The sequence below is a fragment of the Schistocerca cancellata genome, chromosome 5, assembly GCF_023864275.1.
Source record: "Schistocerca cancellata isolate TAMUIC-IGC-003103 chromosome 5, iqSchCanc2.1, whole genome shotgun sequence".
Classification (NCBI taxonomy): Eukaryota; Metazoa; Arthropoda; class Insecta; order Orthoptera; family Acrididae; genus Schistocerca; species Schistocerca cancellata.
The window spans coordinates 520006222-520028349 of NC_064630.1; the positions used below are offsets into that span (position 1 = coordinate 520006222).

Genomic DNA, 22128 nt, shown 5'->3' on the forward strand with positions numbered 1-22128 from the left:
CCTCTTAAAGCACAGAAAATCTCAGCTTTTTCTAAATTTGACAATGACCACCTTTTTCTTCAAAGTGCAAGGTTTTAATGTGTCCTGTTAATCATTGTATAAGGGTGCACACATTGCATCATTAAGTGCAGTATTGGTTTCTAGGATTCACTAGGATGCTGGGCAATGTGATAGAAGAAGACAGCTAGCTGCCTTTAGTTTACAACTGGGAATTGTGAGAGTATGATGTGCCAACATGAGTTGTGCAAGGAAGAGTTTTTATAGTGCATGCTTGCTGCCGGCTTTTTATGTTTGACAGTGCCTAATGGCCTTGTACAAGACAATATTGATATTTATATGGCTATCAGTGTGTGTAGTATTGTAAGTATTTATTTGTTTTCTTGGGATAACATAGTCCTGTAACATGTTGTGGTAATTGTGTCACACATTTGACAACTGGTATGTAATATTACCACTTTCAAATGGTTTGCAGAGCAGGGATGTAAATGTATATATAGACATATACTGAAAAACACCACAAAGGAGTAAATATACTGGAATTTGGTTTTCAGTATATTTGCTTATTTAATGAGAACTCTGCAATAGATATAGGTTGTGTAGCATGTATAATTCTGAAAGGTCATTGCTGCATAATGAAGGTCTATCACCACTATTGGTATTCTATTTAAAAATTTGCACACAGGAAAATAAAAAAAGTGCCCCCTAACATTTGTTACAGATTTGTATTTGAAGGAAGGGAGATTAAGCTTATACAAACTTGTGCTGCTTTTATTACAATGAACCCAGGATATGCTGGCAGGACAGAGTTACCAGACAACTTAAAAGCACTTTTCCGGCCAATATCCATGATGGTTCCTGACTATGGTGAGCAATCTTACACATTACACTATAGAATAAGATTTATCTCATCAATTAAGCTTCACAGCTGTAACACTAACCAGTTTTGCAGAGTGTGATATTTTCATGTTTGTTGAGCCTTATGCCAGAAATCGAAGTTTTGATGTATGAAATAATTCTAAGTGAATGATAACAACTAAAAAAATTTCAAGTAAAACTTGGAGGGAAGACAGAATGCTTTTCAATGACTTAAGTACCTCTTAACATGTATTGTAGTAGTACAACGGAAACTGAGTGCTTCTATATAAGGCTCTGTACCCACATTACCCTGTACAGCTTAAAACTCTTCTCTAAATAGAAGCAGAATAGATGTCAAACAAATGATGGATTTGGCCAATAGGGAAAAGAAACTGCAACAACACTGTTCTTAATGACAAAGCAATCAATGGTTCTTATACAAGATCTATTTGGAAAATAATTTCTGATCAGTCAAGAAATTGAAACTACTGTGAAAATCTGATGAAGTTTTGCACAGATGTGTTGGCTAGTGTCTCTAGTATACCTGTCATTTGTGGCACTGTGAAAATCTGATGAAGTTTTACACAGATGTGTTTGGTAGTATCTCTGGTATGCCCATCAATCACAGTGTGTTGCTCTTTTCAATTCTGAGCAAACAGAAAACATGTAAAGATGCCTAGTAAGTGTCTCCCACCAAGTATAAGGAATGGGTGAAAGATTTTGCCTGATGTCATGCAGCCTACATAACGTAACTGTCATGCGTTTCATTCTTCATGACAATTCTCGGCTGCACTCTGCAAGGGCAATGGAGATGCTGCTGCAGAGCTCATCCTGAGTTTCATCTCTGCTTGCATGAACTGCTGGTTATGAAGACAACATTTTGGCACAGACAATGACCTGCAGATGAACATGGAGAATTTGTGTAAAGCACAGGCAGTTGCCTTCTATGACGAAGGTATTGGCAAAAGTTGGTACAGTATGACAGATGTCTAAGTCGGAGTGGCAGTTAGGTAGCTGTAAAGTGCAGCTTACTATTGCAAATAAAACATTTTTGATTTTATGACCAATCAGAACTTACCTTCCGAATAGCCCTCGTATTATGCAATTTAACTGCTTTTGGAAGACTTATTTCCATCGTATTTCTGTTTTTCCATAGTGTATCACTCAAAGACTCTTCTATGATGTGATACTGTAAGTTTTCACCTGTTAATTTCTTATGGTAATTCATTAACTGTACTTGTCAAATAAAGTAAATGATAATGAAATACCAGTACACAAGAAATGAAGACAGGTAATTGTTAATCTGTCAGTGAATAGTGAGTAGACATTAAGTTGAGATAATCATTTGTGTCTTTCTTGAGACAGTCATACATACTGAATGTTTTGGCTCTACACCATGTAATGAAACTGAACATCACAGAAGCCAATAAAATCTTACACTGTATGAAAGGAGTCACAAGGATTTAAAGTCACTTAGTCTTGTACAAAAAGGTGTGCATTATTCAGGAACACACATTTTCAATAACTTGCCAGCAGCCATAAAAAGCTTAACAACCAATGAAATTCAGTTTAAGAGAAGCCTAAAGGATTTATTCGTGGCCAACTCCTTGTACTCCATTGATGAATTTCTCAGTAAAACCAAATGATCTGTGTATATACAAATAAGTACAATATAACTTCTGCGCAATTTCAGTGCAGTAATGTGTTCATTGTAAATGTGTGTGTGTGTGTGTGTGTGTGTGTGTGTGTGTGTGTGTGTGTGTGTGTGTGTAAGTACAATCTAACTTCTGCACTATTTCAGTGCAGTAATGTGTTCATTGTAAATAAGTATTATAGTAGTTGTATTACATGTTTACTACCTTATAAATAAATAAAAAACTTTTTTATTTTAAATTCAGTGCATTAGTATTTGTAAAATGACTCTTAGTGTTCATTAAAAAATGACGATCATTCCACTTGGGACCTGTGGAATGGTACATTAGCTTATTTGTTTTAGTTGTAAATATTTGTCATGTGTTGTTGCTTTTCTGACATGTTCCACATCCTGGAGGACCTCCTCACTACGGATCAATTGGAATGAAAGTAAATCTAATCTAATCTAATCTAATCAAGATATCTGTTGAGCTCCTCTAGTATAGAATGTCCCAACAGCAGAGGAATTCTTCAAATGGTGCCACTGAATAAAAAAAGATAAATAAAAAATATGAAGAGAGAGAGAGAGAGTCAGATAAAAGCGTGTGACTGACTGCCGGGTCTGGCCTGTATGGCACTCACGGAAGACCGAAGCTCACCTCTCTTGTACGTCAGATAGTAAGAGAAGAGAAACTGTGAATATTGATCCCATACACAAGATATAATAGAGAATGTCTAAAAAGATGTGTATCAATCTCTGGTGCCTAGTTGAATGCAGCATGAAGAATGGATTCTGGCAACTCAGACTTATGCTGCAGTCATGTAACAACAATCCAGCATCTGAACAATGGAGAAACAACCAAATCCTTCACCAAGTACAATGCCACACAAAAAATGGATGTTTGGAGGATGGAGAAAGACACATTGGTGTGTTTTCTTTGTGGACCCCCAGACCAGATTGTACACTACTGCAGAGAGAAAAGATGAATGTTTGACATCTATTACGCCACAATATGTCGACCATCACAATACTCCTGTTGATGCCAGTCAACTGCAGATGACTATAATCAACCTGTGGGACAAAGCTGTTCCAACAAGTACACATAAAAAAGGTTGCTCAGGGCAGTTTTTTATTGTTGAAGATGATGTTAGCATGCCAACAACGAGACAAGTTCCAGTCACCAATTGAGACATTCATTTAAAGTGTGGAGCTTTTGTTGATTGCAAAAAGCTTCTCAGGCTCAAAACAGAAACCTTCATTCCAGCACCAAATATAAGCATTGTGTGTGGTCAAGGAGAACTTCGAACTTCTGACTGTCATCAGCAGCTATAACTCACCCCTAAAGGTATGTGCATAAGGTCAGCGGAACCAGTACAGGAAGAGCAGCTTATTGTCATTGACAAAGAGTCATACTCTGATACCACTATAGACAATGTATGGGAGGAAACTACTGTCAATCTCACAATAGGATATGGCCTAGTTGAGGTGCAACATCAGCAAGTGAGAGCCATTCTGTGACATTTTTGGATGCTTTCAAATCCAGAGTGGAGAAAAGATAAACCAGTTGGCCAATACTAAAACACCATAAGAACAGGGAGGATTATCCACCATTTACCCAGGACTCATACAGGGCGTTATCACTTGAACGTTAAATAATTTGGAAGGAAGTTGAGAAGGTGCTACAGAATGTGAAGGAGAAAGATGGCACATAGCATTTTTGGGTGACTACTGCTAACTGAACAAAATAATAAAGAAATATGTCTGTCCACTGCCATGTATTGATGATATTCTAGACTGCTTTTAAGGAACGAAGTACACACATCAAAAAAAGTTTTGCATTACCCCAGTTCCCAGAACTCCTGAAGATAGACATTGACTATGGATATTGTATCACAGACGCAGTCCCTTTGACTGTTCAGGGATGCCTCTAAACCCAACCAAAAATGTAAACAACCATGCATGAGCGGCACTTATTAAATGGAGGGGGTGCGACAGCTTATCAGTTACAGTCATTCCACCAGAGAGGAGGTACACGGCTCATGTTGTCTGTAGTTCAGCCATGACTAAACGGTCAATACCATGATTTGATTGTGTTCACATTGTTACTTTGTGCCAGGAAGGGTTCTCAACAAGGGAAGTGTCCAGGTATCTTGGAGTGAAACAAAGCGATGTTGTTCAGACATGAAGGAGATACAGAGAGACAGGAACTGTCGATGACATGCCTTGCTCTGGCCGCCGAAGGACTACTACTGCAGTGGATGACCACTAGCTACGGATTACAGGTTTGAGGAACCCTGACAGCAACACCACCATGTTGAATAATGCTTTTTGTGCATCCACAGGATGTTGTGTTATGGCTCAAACGGTGCGCGATAGGCTGCATGATGTGCAATTTCACTACCGACATCCTCAGTGAGGTCCATCTTTGCAACCATGACACCATGCAACATAGTACAGATGGGCCCAACAACATGTCGAATGGACCGCTCAGGATTGACATCATATTCACTTCACCGATCAGTGTCGCATATGCTTTCAACCAGACAATCATCGGAGACGTGTTTGGAGGCAACCCAGTCAGGCTGAACGCCTTATACACACTTTCCAGTGAGTGCAGCAAGGTGGAGGTCACCTGATGTTTTGGGGTGGCATTATATGGGGCTGACGTACGCCGCTGGTGGTCATGGAAGGCGCTGTAATGGCTGTACAATACGTGAATGCCATCCTCCAACTGATAGTGCAAGCATATCAGCAGCATATTGGCGAGCCATTCATCTTCATGGATGACAATTCGCGCCCCTGTCATACACATCTTGTGAATGACTTCCTTCAGGATAATGACATCGCTCGACTATAATGGCCAGAATGTTATCCAGACATAAGCCCTATTGAACATGCTTGGGATATATTGAAAAGTTCTATTTATGGACGGCGTGACCCATCAACCACTCTGAGGGGTCTACACCAAATCACTGTTGAGGAGTGGAACAATCTGGACCAACAATGCCTTGATGAACTTGTGGATAGTATGCCACAATGAATACAGGCATGCATCAATGCAAGAGGACATACTATTGGGTATTAGAGGTACTGGTGTGTGCAGCAATCTGGACCACCACCTCTGAAGGTCTCGCGGTATGGTGGTACAACATGCAATGAGTGGTTTTAGTGAGCAATAAAAAGGACGGAAATGATGTTTTTGTTGCTCTCTATTCCAATTTTCTGTACAGGTTCCCGAACTCTCGGAACCGAAGTGATGCAAAACTTTTTTTGATGTGTGTATATCTCAACTCAACTAAGCTACTGGCAGACCATGGTTGATGAGGCTGACTGTGAAAAGATTGCCTTCATAACACCTCATGGTCTCTATGAATTGAAAGTTATATTGTTTTGATTATGTAGTGTGCCTGCCTCCTTTGAATGTATAATGGACAACCTACATCAACATCTTAACTGAATTTTAAGTCTTTGCTGTCTAGATGACTATCATTTTTTCAAGGACAATCGAAGAACTTCTAATCTGTCTTACAACTGTACTGAACTCCAAGCCTCCAACTGAGTGCAAAAATATGTCTCTGCCTCACACAAGAAATAAAAATCTTGAGGCCCCTAGTTAATGACAATGTAGTCTGTCATAATCTAGGAAAAATAAGAGCAGTCACAGATTTCCCAATTCCTCAATGCATTCGTGATGTGAAATATTTTTTTCAGATTGTGACTATACTAACAGCATCCATAAAGTTCCTTTGCAACAAGGCACCTCTCTTGCAAGAACTACTGCAAGGGACATTTTTCTGGAATGATGCACAAGGAACATCTTTCCTTGTCTTTAGGAGGATGTTAACTTATGCTCCAGTCCTAGAATTGTGTGATAAGAAAGCCTAGATAGAACTTTACACCAATGATATGGGATAGGTGCAGTTCTGGTGAAAATTCACAAAAATATTGAAAAATTAATGACTTCTGCTTCCTACTCTGCAACCAAGAAAGATTCTCTGGTAGCACCTGAAGAAAAAGCCAGTTATGCCATTGAAATATCATGCGAGAGCAGCGTGAGCATCTGGCAGAAGTCCCATTTTTTCAAAATGTCAACAGATCCGTGGGAAAGACTGAAGAATTACATCAGAAGACCCTATGGGGAGGAGATGTACCGCAACATCAAGAAGCTGGACAAGCTTCAACAAAGGAAAGGGAGAATGCTGAGTTCTCTCAGTTTCCTGCTGAGATGTCAAGAGGGGGAGGTAGTTCCAGTATTCAATAGGATCAAGCACCATGTCAATTCCAGAATGGTTAACAAGATCAAATGCTGAGCTAGTCTCGCACTGGTGAGGGAGAGAGTGCATGAAATGCGCCATCAACTAGATGTGATGTCCAGGGAGTTGCTGTATCTCCATCTTTCCATAGCAGCTTCCCTGAACAGCCAAGAATGCATCAGAAAGAAGTCAGCGGCATGCAATCTAGCCAAGTTTGAGCGCCTCAACAACAAGGAACAACAGGATGGGGACATGCGTACAGTGGTCACATGAGTGACAAGTAGCTCGACGAGATCACCTTAAAAGTACTCAGAAAGGGCCTCATCTTTGCAGTGACATGCAGAAACATGCCTGTTGCAACTTTCATCAGTGCAGTCAAGCAAGGGACCAACAGGCTACCATACAGTGTGGCTGAAGAGATCCGTAGAGAGGCATGCAGGGCACTCATCAAGACGAAGCCATCCAAATCCAACATCTAATTCAATGAAAGGTTGGCACTCAGGCAATTCCAGGAGGATGAAAGCATTGTGGTGATGCCAGCAGACAAGGGGAATTCCACAGTCATCCTAAAGAAGACAGATTATGACAGAAAACTGCAACAACTTCTGGAGGATCCTGCATACAAACCAATAGAAAGTGACCCCATGGACAAAGTGGACAAAAAGACCAGGTCTCTGCTGAAGAAGACAGGCCTGCCTGAACAAGTCATCAGACAGTGACATTCCAAAGTGCCAGTATCACCTAGACCGTATGGACTCTTCAAAGTTCAGAAGAATGAGGTCAGTCTTCGACTTATTGCTATCAATATCAGTGCTGCCACGTATCCTACTGCAAAATACCTAAAGGAAAGGCTGGCACCACATGTGGGCAAATGTGTGCACCACATTCGGAACTCAGAGGACTTCCTACAATGACTGAGACAACTACACGTTGTGGACTCTGACATAATGGTCAGTTTCGATGTGGTGTCTCTCTTCACACGAGTACCACTGAATGACTCACTCGATCTTATTGGAGAGAGTTTCGATGGAGCTCTCCTCGAGTTATCCAGGCATGTACTAACCTTGACATACTTCCCATATGGGGGTAAATTTTCTGAGCAAATGGAAAGGGTGGCAATGACCAACCCTCTATCACTAGTTGTTGCCAACCTATTCATGGAAAGACTTGAAGAGGAGGCCCTTACACCGGCCACATATCAAACCAAGTGCTTTTTTTAGATATGTGGATGGTACCTTTGTCATTTGGCCCCTGGCAGGGAGAAGCTAGATGATTCTCTGGAACATCTGAATTCACACCACCCGAATATAACATTCACAATGGAACTTGAAAAGGATTGACAACTCCCATTCCTGGATGTATTAGTCAAGAGGAAGGCTGATGGCACATTTGGGCACAGCATGTACCGCAAATCAACACACATTGACTTATACCTGCAAGCCAACAGCTGCCACCATCTGGCACAGAAGAATGGAGTGCTCAAAACTCTAGTCCATAGAACATGTACTCTGTCTGGCCCTGACAGTTTGGCAATGGAAATAGAACACTGACAGTTGGTGTTCAGCAGGAATGGGTTCTCATGTAGAGACATCCAGAAGGCACTTTGACTTGCTAGTCAACCACAGGATCCAGAAGAAGAACCAGAAGAGACGAAGAGGGTGGCATACTTGCCATATGCTGGACAGATCTCTGCTGAGATCAGCAGAATTCTCATGAAACATGACATCAAGAGGGTATTTTGTCCACCCACTAAGATTGGGACAATGTTGGGGAATGTAAAGGATGACCTGGGGATATGGAAGCCAGGCATTTACAACATACCATGAGAATGCACAATGTCATACATTGGCCAGACCAGCAGGACTATGGACATCAGGTGTGAAGAACACCAGAGGCACACTAGACTCAGACAGGCAACCAAATCAGCCATAGCAGAACACTGCCTAGAGCTTGGTCATTTGATGAACTACAATGACACCAAGAATGCCACACAGACACCTAGATATTGGGATATGTCATAAAAGAGTCTATCAAGATCAAGATCACGGAGAATCTCATCAACTGTGACAATGGATACCAGCTCAGCACAGCCTGGGATCTGCTCCTGAAGTAACCACAAGACAGAGCACCAGAGACTACAGATTTGTCCTGACACTCCTGAGATGACAATCACAACCCTAGAGGATGTCCAAGCCTGGTGTGGACGTTGTTTGGAGCACCATTAATCAGAGGGAACCATTGGAGCCATGCCTGGCGGGGATGGACGAGAAACTGAACACTCAATGCAGCATGGACCGATCATGGAGCACCCAGCAAGAGACAGAAGTGGAAACCGAGGAAACAGAAATGAGACAGATCACCAGACATCACAGACCAGTTTTGGCAGACCTTAGATTGTGACCACGACCTCAGAGGACAGCTGCAGTGGGTGTGAATAGCATTTTGAACACCAGCGAGTAGAGGGGACTGTGGGAGCTGGTCCTGGCAGGCACAGACCGCGAACAAAACACTCGACATGACGCACACCAGTTACGAAGCGCCCATCAGGAAACAGAAATGGAGACCAAGGAAATAGGCAGGATGCAGAGCACCAGACACTACAGATGATGACTGCGACCCCAGAGAGTGGCCAAGCCGGGCACAGACGGCAGTAGGAACACTGACGACCAAAGAGAACCCTGGAAGCTGTGTATGGTGGGTGCGGACCATGGAGGTAACACCCAATTTGGTGCGGAGCAACTAGGGAGCATAAATACTGGACTTGATCCACCTGAGGACAATTCTCAGGTAGCACCTGAAGAAGACAGCGAGTTATGCCATGAAAATATCGTGCGAGAATGATGCGAACATCTGGTAGAAGTACCCCCCCCCCCCAAGATGGAAGAATCACAAGAAAAAGTTGCTTGCCATTGTTTGGTTTAGCAACAAGTTGTGATGTGATGGACCACCATTCTCTGTGTTGGCTCACTACGCTGAAAGACCCATCAGGTTGACTGGTGAGATGGGTACTGAGGCTTTGGATGTATGAAGTCTCATTGGTATTCCGAATCAGATGCAAACAAAAGGGCACCAAACTTCTTTCAAGAACTCATTTTGTGAAACACAGAATCCTGGATAAGATCACAGTTGTTGCTGCATTAAATGACATTTCAGCTGAACAGTGCAAAGAACTAGCATTGCTGAAAACCATACAAATGTTGGAGGAGGAGGAACCAAGCAAAGTAAATTCTATTTAAGAAACAGAACATTGAATAATAGGAATTATTATCCAATGGGGCAGAAATGGTTGCTTGTCATCCCATCTCATGTACAGCCAGATAACCTGAAGTATTTCCACACTGCTCCAACATCTCGTCACCTGGGAATCATGTAGGCTCTAGGCACTATCAGGCAGTGGTATTACGTCATAAGTCTGTACTGATCCATTGAATGCTATGTGAGCCACTGTAGGGAATGCCAGTAATAGGAGCATGTTCTGCTGTTATCTCTGAGGCATCTCACGCCAACTGCACTTGCAGGACCACCGTCCCACCAAATTGGAATTGACCTCTTGGGGATGTTCCCAAAGTCAACAAATGGGAACCAATGGATGATGGACTGCAATGGGTATCTCACCCACTACACTGTCAACAAAGCTGTTTGGACTGAAAAAGCTCAGGAAATTGCAAATTTACATGTAGAAGACCTCACGTTGAAGCATGGAGCACCAGTTTGAACTATGGAGCACCCCTTGTGATGATTTCTGTTCGTGTAAAAGTTTACAAATCAAGACAAGTGTTGGAGGTAATTTCAATTTGTGACATCGCCAACAAGATGACAACTGCCTACCATCCACAGACAAATTGTCTCACAGAATGCTTCAATGAAATTAATGTTGAACAGAGATAATGATGTGCAGCACTGCCCGTTATGATATTTGGATAAAATAGAGGAGAGCAAGTCAGTGCAGGCTTCACACCATTCTCTCTGTTTGGCAGTCACAAAGCCAAAACATCAGTGAATACACCACTTTTCCCATGTCAACAGAACAATACTCAGGATAACTACATGAAACACCTCATCACCAAGACCGAGGACACAAGACAGCTTGCTTGCTTATGGCCTCTGAATACCCAGGAGAAAAACCAAGAGTGCTGTGTTGTCAAGCACTGACAAGTGAGATACAGACTGGGAATTGTATCCTTTGTCACTTGACAGACATCACATATGAATCTGATGATTATGATCCTTCATCAAGAAAATAAACGTGCAGAGATGTTGTCCATGTCTTCTAAGTGAAACCCAACTACACTCTTGACGCACAGAGTGATGGCGGGAGGCTCAAGGAAACTGATGAAAATCAATGATGACAAAGTTTCAACAGGAGAGTCTACTTTCTATTTTCACCATAGTGAAGCAGATGTGAGGGGACAACCACAATTGAAGAATCCACCAGCAGTGCCATACTGAGGACCAGTAACAAGATTTAAATGAAGCATACTGTTGTCAGCTCCATTGTGAAATTGAAACAGAGGATCAGGAGAGGAGCAATGCCATGTGTTACAGTATTAGCTGTACTGTGTAGTGGTTGGCTGGTTGGGCAGTCAACAAGCACAGAAACTAAACTGACTGACAGTAAGACACAGATAAGGCAAGCAAATCGTTGCCACCATTATATGCCTCTTACATATGTATCACACCATTGTTTTCATTTAATTTAAAATTACAAATTTCTTTGAGTAGTTTTTTAAAATTTGAAAACTATAGTAATTTTATGTAATAAGTGGTCACACACTTCTACAAATGTTCTTATTTACACATGGTTACCTTATTACATTATTACATTACTGTATATATGTACTCGCTAGTTACATCAGCTGATCCCCCCCTCCCTGATACCCCTCTTGCCACAAGACATAAGTCTTGAAAATCAGTGTGGGAGGGGGGAATAAGAAAATATAAATAACTTGAGCACTGAAAACTGGAAATTGCGATGTCTTGACCTAGCAGAAAAGTGGGAGGTGGAGGGGGATAGGGAGTTGAATGGTGGAGGGGGGAGGAAGAGGAGAAGAAATATTGGGGAGGGGGGGGGGGAGGTATAGCATGGACACTGCAAATTGGTGACAATATATACAGCTTGGTTATCTAAAGCTAGGGGGTCCATAGCCATACCATTGTGACATTGATGCACTGTCTATTGTGAGATACACAGTTTATAGACTGGAAAGTATTGCTGCCTTGCCTTTCAATGTGATACTGTCAAATTTCAATAAAGAAATCTATAGTGACATGTAAGAAAGTGAAGCGCATTTCAGCTGAAGGATTCAGTGTACATTTACACTGGCATCCATGTAGAGCTATTATAAATAGGAAATATTAAACTGTGCAGCATTTGATGTAACTACACTCCTGGAAATGGAAAAAAGAACACATTGACACTGGTGTGTCAGACCCACCATACTTGCTCTGGACACTGCGAGAGGGCTGACAAGCAATGATCACACGCACGGCACAGCGGACACACCAGGAACCGCGGTGTTGGCCATCGAATGGCGCTAGCTGTGCAGCATTTGTGCACCGCCGCCGTCAGTGTCAGCCAGTTTGCCGTGGCATACGGAGCTCCATCGCAGTCTTTAACACTGGTAGCATGCCGCGACAGCGTGGACGTGAACCGTATGTGCAGTTGACGGACTTTGAGCGAGGGCATATAGTGGGCATGCGGGAGGCCGGGTGGACGTACCGCCGAATTGCTCAACACGTGGGGCGTGAGGTCTCCACAGTACATCGATGTTGTCGCCAGTGGTCGGCGGAAGGTGCACGTGCCCGTCGACCTGGGACCGGACCGCAGCGACGCACGGATGCACGCCAAGACCGTAGGATCCTACGCAGTGCCGTAGGGGACCGCACCGCCACTTCCCAGCAAATTAGGGACACTGTTGCTCCTGAGGTATCGGCGAGGACCATTCGCAACCGTCTCCATGAAGCTGGGCTATGGTCCCGCCCACCGTTAGGCCGTCTTCCGCTCACGCCCCAACATCGTGCAGCCCACCTCCAGTGGTGTCGCGACAGGCGTGAATGGAGGGACGAATGGAGACGTGTCATCTTCAGCGATGAGAGTCGCTTCTGCCTTGGTGCCAATGATGGTTGTATGCGTGTTTGGCGCCGTGCAGGTGAGCGCCACAATCAGGACTGCATACGACCGAGGCACACAGGGCCAACACCCAGCATCATGGTGTGGGGAGCGATCTCCTACACTGGCCGTACACCACTGGTGATCGTCGAGGGGACACTGAATAGTGCACGGTACATCCAAACCGTCATCGAGCCCATCGTTCTACCATTCCTAGACCGGCAAGGGAACTTGCTGTTCCAACAGGACAATGCACGTCCGCATGTATCCCGTGCCACCCAATGTGCTCTAGAAGGTGTAAGTCAACTACCCTGGCCAGCAAGATCTCCAGATCTGTCCCCCATTGAGCTTGTTTGGGACTGGATGAAGCGTCGTCTCACGCGGTCTGCACGTCCAGCACGAACGCTGGTCCAACTGAGGCGCCAGGTGGAAATGGCATGGCAAGCCGTTCCACAGGACTACATCCAGCATCTCTACGATCATCTCCATGGGAGAATAGCAGCCTGCATTGCTGCGAAAGGTGGATATACACTGTACTAGTGCCGACATTGTGCATGCTCTGTTGCCTGTGTCTATGTGCCTGTGGGTCTGTCAGTGTGATCATGTGATGTATCTGACCCCAGGAATGTGTCAATAAAGTTTCCCCTTCCTGGGACAATGAATTCACGGTGTTCTTATTTCAATTTCCAGGAGTGTATATTACTCTTTACCATTAAAATGTATAAATGCTTTCATTACAGTACAGACAAGATAAGCAGGATTGTGTAACATACATTTCGTAACCACTGCATAATGTGAACCATTATTCAAGTTCTTTTTATGTCTTCCCAGCACAGTGAACCATAAGATTATATGGCATTTATCTACTTGGTTACATAGATGACTTAAAATAGGAATACAGTTTAAATTTTTTTCTCAAGAAAATGTTTTAAAGTTGGTCTTACACAGGTTTTTAATGGTGTCAGAACTAGAACTTTTTTATGGTTACTTACAAGTCACCATTTTCTTCCAAAATATTAATAATACTTAAATAATACTCAGTACCACAGATTCAGCACCCCCTATAGTGTATAGTGGCCTTGATCACCTCCATGTGACATAACCACAGAATCAAGAAAACCTATTATGTTGGAATGTGGATGCAAAATTTTAAATTACAATTTAGCTGAAGAACATAAAAGTGAGATCTTGTAGCATAAATCATACAAGAATTAGAAATGTCACTGAAGACATACATTAGCAGTTTCTTGCTTTGGTGAATCTTGCATCACAGCACCACATATGGATGCATTTTAGTAAAAACTATTCTGTAAGTTTATTCGCATGCTCTACCCTGTACTATCATATCTTGTGGTGTAACATAAGACAGTTGAAATAGGAATATAGTTTTAAGAAGTGGGTGAAATATATGAACAGGCTCATGTGGCATAACCACAGAAACATGAAGTACACGTTGTGTAAGAATGTGAGCATAACACTGTAAATTACAATTCATGTCAAAATAGATAGATGGAATCTTGACCCACTAGTCAGACAAATGCAAGAACCTTTGCTGGGGACTACATTTGTTATATATTGCTTTGGTGAATCCTGCACAGCAGTTGCACAGATGGATGTGGGTAGTAAAAATTAAATAAAGCTTCCTGTGCTATACCTTATACCATCATATCATGTGATTGAACACAAGATAGAGGAAACAAATTACATAAGTACAGTATTACAAGAGAGATGGCACATTTTCAAAAATCCTTATGTTACATTCTGTTCAGGTTAATATGTTTTACCAGCAGAGCTTAAGAAACATATCTGTCTATTGCATCAGCATTATGAATGGATATGTGGAAATGGATGAATAATTGCTTGAATAATTGGAAAAATTGATTAGAAAAAATAGTTGACAAAATGTTGAAGGTAATTTATGAGTCTGTGCACTATCTTGGTTGAACTTTAACTGATACCAATACCAACAGACCTTTAATATCATTACATTCAAGGTCAATAAACATAATTTGCATTATGTACTACTGCTTCCAGGAGTGTACGGTACCTAATAATCACCGCAACCACTAAAATTGTTGATCTGTCACACAAAGCACAATATTTTAAATGTAATTAAACCAAGTTTAGTATGTACCTATCAAGTCTTTCATTACCTTCACATTAATTCCATTGTGTTTAGTCTCAATTGTGACAATGTTGATGCAGGAACGCTCCACCGGATACTGCGTATTTATTCTTGTCTCCACCGAACCTACTGATTCAGGATCTCAGCAGCGAGTGAAATGATGAACAGATAGGAGTTGACCTCATAATGGTGTGAATAAATATTCCTTTTCTAATAACTTTTTATAATACTTTTAATGAATGGTTAAAATGCACATTCTTAATAATGCTGGTATGATGGACCCATGCAAATGTCTGTACACTACCACTTACAGAAACAAAAGGGTGAATATATATGAATTAACAGATTGAAGAGCATATTTCTTACTTTGTTTCATACAGATATTTAACAATATATGAAAACATTATCCTTGCCACAAAACAATTAGTTAATTTACCTTTAGTGGTGTCTATAACTCATTCAGTTTACATATAGCTTATATATAAGAAAAGTAAAGAACAAAAAAGTTGTATGATTCAATACAAATAGTGTAAGAGCCTTAGGTAAGAAATGAAGTATAATACTGGATTTATTACCTAGATACAATGGTTACCTAAATTAAACAGTGGAAAATCCAGGATGGAATAATGAGTCTGGCCTTGGCAGCCAGAAACAGTGGTCATTTGTGTCCGAGTCGTGTTTGTGTGTGTGTGTTGTCTGATTCAAGTGATGTCCTTTTTGGCCATTTGTTGTGCCTATCTGTAACTCAACATCTCCCCTGTATGGTGAGTAGCTACTATCCTTTTCACAATATTGTCATTATTCCATCTTTGATTTTCTTTTGTTTGATTGCTTCATTGCATAATTTGATTGTCTATTAAGTTACATTTTTGCAGGGTAGTAGCATTTTACATTAATTTTTGAAGGTAAGTATTATATAGGGACATATTTTTATAAAGACCTAAAATTTGTTTACTATATTGTGTATATGTTAATCTAGTTGAAATCTGTTCTAATAATCTTTATTGTAACTCAGGTTTTAAGAACCCAATGACAGCATGCATTCCTCACTGAGGATGAGCAATGCTACATATCATTTTCTTCAAATGAATTTTATTTAATATAGTCCATTACCTTTGTATTGGGAGAAAACGTATCACAAACCTTATACCAGTAGATCATGTATGCTTTTTAAATTTTTTTCTGCATTGAGTCTTCAGAGGGGCATAAATATTTGATTGGATATGGGAGCACTGGGAACTGCATATGGAAGAGGGTTCCCTTTTGAATGCACAACTTATTTTTATTTGGGCTTTACTCCTGGGAGCAGTCAAAGTATTGTTTCCCAAATGAATCAGCAGTGATACAATGTCCTAAGCTCCTGAAAGGACACCCAAATGTATTTATGAAAATAATTAGTGCAAAACACAATTAACAATACTTAAAAAAAATAGTGATTTTGTGCTTAACATTACTGCTGTCCCAATGCAGAAATTTTAAGATTATAATGAGAATTGCAGTGGAATGACAGTACAATTTATACTGTTGAAAAATGAATGTGTGCAACAGCTTATACTTATGTAATGAACTGAATTGAATTGAATAGTCAATTACATGAGATAATAACAATAAAAATATGTTTATTAGTTAATTTCTATATAAGACATAACATGAGAATCTGAAAAGTTATGAAGTTGATAAGGAAATATACTCTCAGGTCAAGCTTACATATTGCTACAGGGCAATGATACACATTACTAATACAAAATGAAAATTATGCTCAACTTGATATTTTATGATTGTTAAGGAATTAGCTGGCAGTTTATCAGTTCCAGTTTGGAATGTAATTGCTTTACTGGAAACTTATTATAGAAACATCCTTGTTGTAATTACACCATTGACAATGATTCTGGTGGATACAAGTGTATTTAAAACTCAGTTGTCAACCTTGTTTGTTGACAGTACTTACTATGTGAATACCTGTTAACATTTTCTGATTTCATCATTTTAGAACTGACTTAATATGTTTTGTTATGTTTGAATAGTTCTAGTACGAAATGCACTCTAGCCTATCAGGATATAAGTTATATGTGTCTATATTAATGTGATGAATACTGATCAGTCAAGTATTCAGCTTTGGCATGTTGTTGCTCAGCAAAAAAAGAGAAACTCTTAAGGGGAAATTTTAACTATAATGTGATATATCTTGATAGTTCATAGTAGGCTGTCAAGTCAAAAGGTTGAATGTATAGGGGTGCAGGTAGAGGGGGCAGGTGTATACTATTATACAAAGAGTATGTTGCCAGTCTACTTTATATTAAGTAGACCTTATTACCTATGTTATGAAGATGCTGGCAGAGGTATGTAATCACAAAATAGTTCACACCAGCGCATGTATTTACTCTGCTTGTGCAATCAAAGGCAATGTCAAATTTTATTATATTCTGTATTTTTATTATTTTTTGGTCTTTGACATGATGTGAGTTCACTTTTGCATTTGGAGGAGAATGTGGAGATGAAAAATGAACTGCTGCATTCACAGTCTTGATCACAATTTAAATTATTTAAATAGATAACTGGTTTTGGCTTTGCAGCCACCATTAGATCTTGTAAAGGCAGCCAAACAAAATATGAGTAGTTAATAACTAAACAATGTGACAATGTAGGAAAAACTAGATTATTACTTACCGTAAAGAAGACACTTTAAACTACAGACAGGAACAATTAAAAGACACTTATATAAAGCTTTTGGCCACAGTCTTCATGAGCAAAAGTGAAACATACACCATTCATACAAACAAACAAGCACATCTCACACACCCACATGAACACCAACTCCAGCATCTCATGCCAAAAGCTTTATGTAAGTGTCTTTTAACTGTGCCTGTCTGAAACTTAAGATGTCTTCCTTATGGTAAGAAGCAATCTGTCTTTTTCCTACATTGTTCTTAGTTATAACTGACCATTAAAGAGTACACATCCTCTGCGTTGCTGCCTTGATGAGACCTGACAATGGCTGCAGAGTTGAAATTGGTTATCTGTTCATATAAACTAAAGTATGATCAAGATTGCAAATTCTACATCTTTTTGATGGTAATATATTCATATCATATGATGATGACCTACTAAGAATTTAAAACTTGCAATGATTCCATTTGTGTGACACGAGGCTCGGTGTTTCCATTAGGCAGCATGCCTGGTCTGTGTAATTTAGTAATTAGACTACTTAAGATCCACCGATAAATCATACTCTGAGGTTATATATGAACTGAGACTGAGAGAATTTCTTTTTTCATTTCATTTTATTTAATATGTTTTGGGTAGTAAAATTAATGTAATTCAGACCAAATTATTAAGAAAGGAAATGTGAAATTAATGCAGCAGTGCTCTTAAAATTTAACTATTCCCTGTATAGATTCTGTTAGCATATCTGTATTGCTTCTATGTTGCTAATCGACTATCCAGGAACCAGATACTTTGGGCAGGTTGCCTACCTAACTGCACCCCTATCTACCCCACAGATGGCTTCCCATTCTCCCACAAGTTACTATATGCCTCCCCTCCCCCCCCCCCCCCCAACCCTCTACCCCACAGATGGCTTCCCATTCTCCCACAAGCTGCTAGATGCCCCCCCCCCCCCCCCCAACCCCTCCCTGCATCTGGCCACTCTCCAGCTCTGACCTGACCCCCACTCCACATCCCCACCTCACCCCAGTACACTCACCATGAGCCAGGAAAGAACTGGCACTCAACTGAGCACAATAAAGGGAGACAGGAGTGTGCATGTGTGTGTGTGTGTGTGTGTGTGTGTGTGTGTGTGTGTGTGTGTGTTCTTCGTACAAGCTTCAAGAAAGAGGTACATTCCAAAAGCTAGCCAGGTTCTGTACATTTTGTTTGTGTTTGTGTACCTATCAGTGATGCAGCACTTCTGCCTATTGGTGAATCTTCTCTTTTATTTCTAAATAATTCACTTAACCCATTAACTCATTTGTAAAATAAATTTGAAGCTGTTACATACATGGGAGCTCAATTCCTTGAACAGTCAGAGTTTACTGGCTTTTTGCTGTTTCATATATGTAGATTTCTTTTTTCGTTAAACATTTGTTACAACATGTAAGTTTTTAAAAATGTGCATGGGATTCTTTGTTGAAAGCAGCAACACATGCTAGTTAGCAGATACTCTGTCAAAGCAAATAAATATAATTTCATTATATATTATACATTATAGTCTGTTGATGATTTTTATTTATTCCTTGTTTATATACTGTAATATATTCATTTTGTCCTTGCTTACTTCATTAATCTCTTTTATTCTACAGTTGAAATTAGTGATAAATTAGATGATAGAAGGTTTCCTTTCCAGCTCTTATTGCAGAAGTAATCCTTTATTCTGAAGGTTTTGAGTCATCCAAGAATCTTGCAAACAAGATGGTGCAAATGTATAAACTATGCAGTGAGCAACTATCTCAGCAGGATCACTATGACTTTGGGATGAGGTACGGGTAGAAGTTGACATTTACTTAAATATGAAAACTGTTTCTTACTATTCCACAGACAATGTTGTTTTGTTATTCATAATACATGACTCATGAAAGACAGGTATTTGAGTTTGAGACCAGATCTATCACATGATTTAGTCCTAAAACTGTAATACAGTGTATGCTGTGGCTAAAAATTAATACATATTATTTTATATCTAAAAACAAAGATAATGTGACTTACCAAACGAAAGCACTGGCATGTCGATAGACACATAAACACAAACATACACACAAAATTCAAGCTTTCGCAACCAACGGTTGCTTCATCAGGAAAGAGGGAAGGAGAGGGAAAGATGAAAGGATGCTGGTTTTAAGGGAGAGGGTAAGGAGTCATTCCAATCCCAGGAGCGGAAAGACTTACCTTAGGGGGAAAAAAGTACAGGTATACACTCGCACACACACACACACACACACACACACACACACACACACATATCCATCCGCACATACACAGACACAAGCAGACATTTGTAAAGGCAAAGAGTTTGGGCAGAGATGTCAGTCAAGGCGGAAGTACAGAGGCAAAGATGTTGTTGAATGACAGGTGAGGTATGAGCGGCAGCAACTTGAAATTAGTGGAGGTTGAGGCCTGGTCGGTATTGAGAAGAGAGGATATACTGAAGGGCAAGTTCCCATCTCTGGAGTTCTGACAGGTTGGTGTTAGTGGGAAGTATCCAGATAACCCGGATCATGTAACACTGTGCCAAGATGTGCTGGCCGTGCACCAAGGCATGTTTAGCCACAGGGTGATCCTCATTACCAAAAAACACTGCCTTCCTGTGTCAATTCATGTGAATGGACAGTTTGTTGCTGGTCATTCCCACATAGAAAGCTTCACAGTGTAGGCAGGTCAGTTGGTAAATCACGTGGGTGTTTTCACGTGTGGCTCTGCCTTTGATCGTGTACACCTTCCGAGTTACAGGACTGGAGTAGGTGGTGGTGGGAGGGTGCATGGGACAGGTTTTACACCGGGGGCAGTTACAACGGTAGGAGCCAGAGGGTAGGGAAGGTGGTTTAGGGATTTCATAGGGATGAACCAAGAGGTTATGAAGGTTAGGTGGATGGCGGAAAGACACTCTTGATGGAGTGGGGAGGATTTCATGAAGGATGGATCTCATTTCAGGGCAGGATTTGAGGAAGTCGTATCCCTGCTGGAGAGCCACATTCAGAGTCTGATCCAGTCCCGGAAAGTATCCTGTCACAAGTGAGGCACTTTTGGGGTTCTTCTGTGGGAGGTTCTGGGTTTGAGGGGATGAGGAAGTGGTTCTGGTAATTTGCTTCTTTACCAGGTCGGGAGGATAGTTGCAGGATGCGAAAGCTATTTTCAGGTTGTTGGTGTAATGGTTCAGGGATTCAGGACTGGAGCAGATTCGTTTGCCACGAAGACCTAGGCTGTAGGGAAGGGACCGTTTGATGTGGAATGGGTGGCAGCTGTCATAATGGAAGTACTGTTTCTTGTTGGTGGGTTTGATGTGGACGGACATGTGAAGCTGCCCATTGGACAGATGGAGGTCAACGTCAATGAAAGTGGCATGGGATTTGGAGTAGGACCAGGTGAATCTGATGGAACCAAATGAGTTGAGGTTGGAGAGGAAATTCTGGAGTTGTTCTTCACTGTGAGTCCAGATCATAAAGATGTCATCAATAAATCAGTACCAAACTTTGGGTTGGCAGGCCTGGGTAACCAAGAAGGCTTCCTCTAAGCAACCCATAAATAGGATGGCATACGAGGGGGCCATCCTGGTACCCATGGCTGTTCCCTTTAATTGTTGGTATGTCTGGCCTTCGAAAGTGAAGAAGTTGTGATTCAGGATGAAGCTGGCTAAGGTAATGAGGAAAGAGGTTTTAGGTAGGGTGGTAGGTGATCGTCGTGAAAGGAAGTGCTCCATCGCAGCGAGGCCCTGGACGTGCAGAATATTTGTGTATAAGGAAGTGGCATCAATGGTTACAAGGATGGCTTCTGGGGGTAACAGATTGGGTAAGGATTCCAGGCGTTCGAGAAAGTGGTTGGTGTCTTTGATGAATGATGGGAGACTGCATGTAATGGATTGAAAGTGTTGATCAATGTAGGCATAGATACATTCTGTGGGGGCTTGGTAACCAGCTACAATGGGGCGGCCTGGATGATTGGGTTTGTGAATTTTAGGAAGAAGTTAGAAGGTAGGGGTGCGGGTTGTCGATGGGGTCAAGTGGTTGATGGAGTCAGGTGAAAGGTTTTGTAGGAGGCCTAGGTTCTGAGGATTCCTAGAAGCTCCGCCTGGACATCAGGAATGGGATTACCTTGGCAAACTTTGTATGTAGTGTTGTCTGAAAGCTGACGCAGTCCCTCAGCCACATACTCCCGACGATCAAGTACCACGGTCGTGGAACCCTTCTCCGCCGGAAGAGTGACAATGGATCGGTCAGCCTTCAGATCACGGATAGCCTGGGCTTCAGCAGTGGTGATGTTGGGAGTAGGATTAAGGTTTTTCAAGAAGGATTGAGAGGCAAGGCTGGAAGTGAGAAATTCCTGGAAGGTTTGGATGGGGTGATTTTGAGGAAGAGGAGGTGGGTCCCGCTGTGATGGAGGACGTAACTGTTATAGGCAGGGTTCAATTTGGATAGTGTCTTGGGGAGTTGGATCATTAGGAGTA

The 22128-nt window shown here is 41.3% G+C and overlaps 1 protein-coding gene across 1 annotated transcript in view; it reads left to right on the forward strand.

The window, feature by feature from the left end:
- Nucleotides 1–22128, forward strand: part of LOC126188640 (dynein axonemal heavy chain 6) — a 1044937-nt gene that overhangs the window by 354031 nt on the left and 668778 nt on the right. The window contains exons 69-70 of the mRNA XM_049930241.1: nt 719–864; nt 19318–19450. Of these exons, the coding sequence (XP_049786198.1) occupies nt 719–864; nt 19318–19450 (279 nt within the window). The remainder of the gene's footprint in view (nt 1–718; nt 865–19317; nt 19451–22128) is intronic.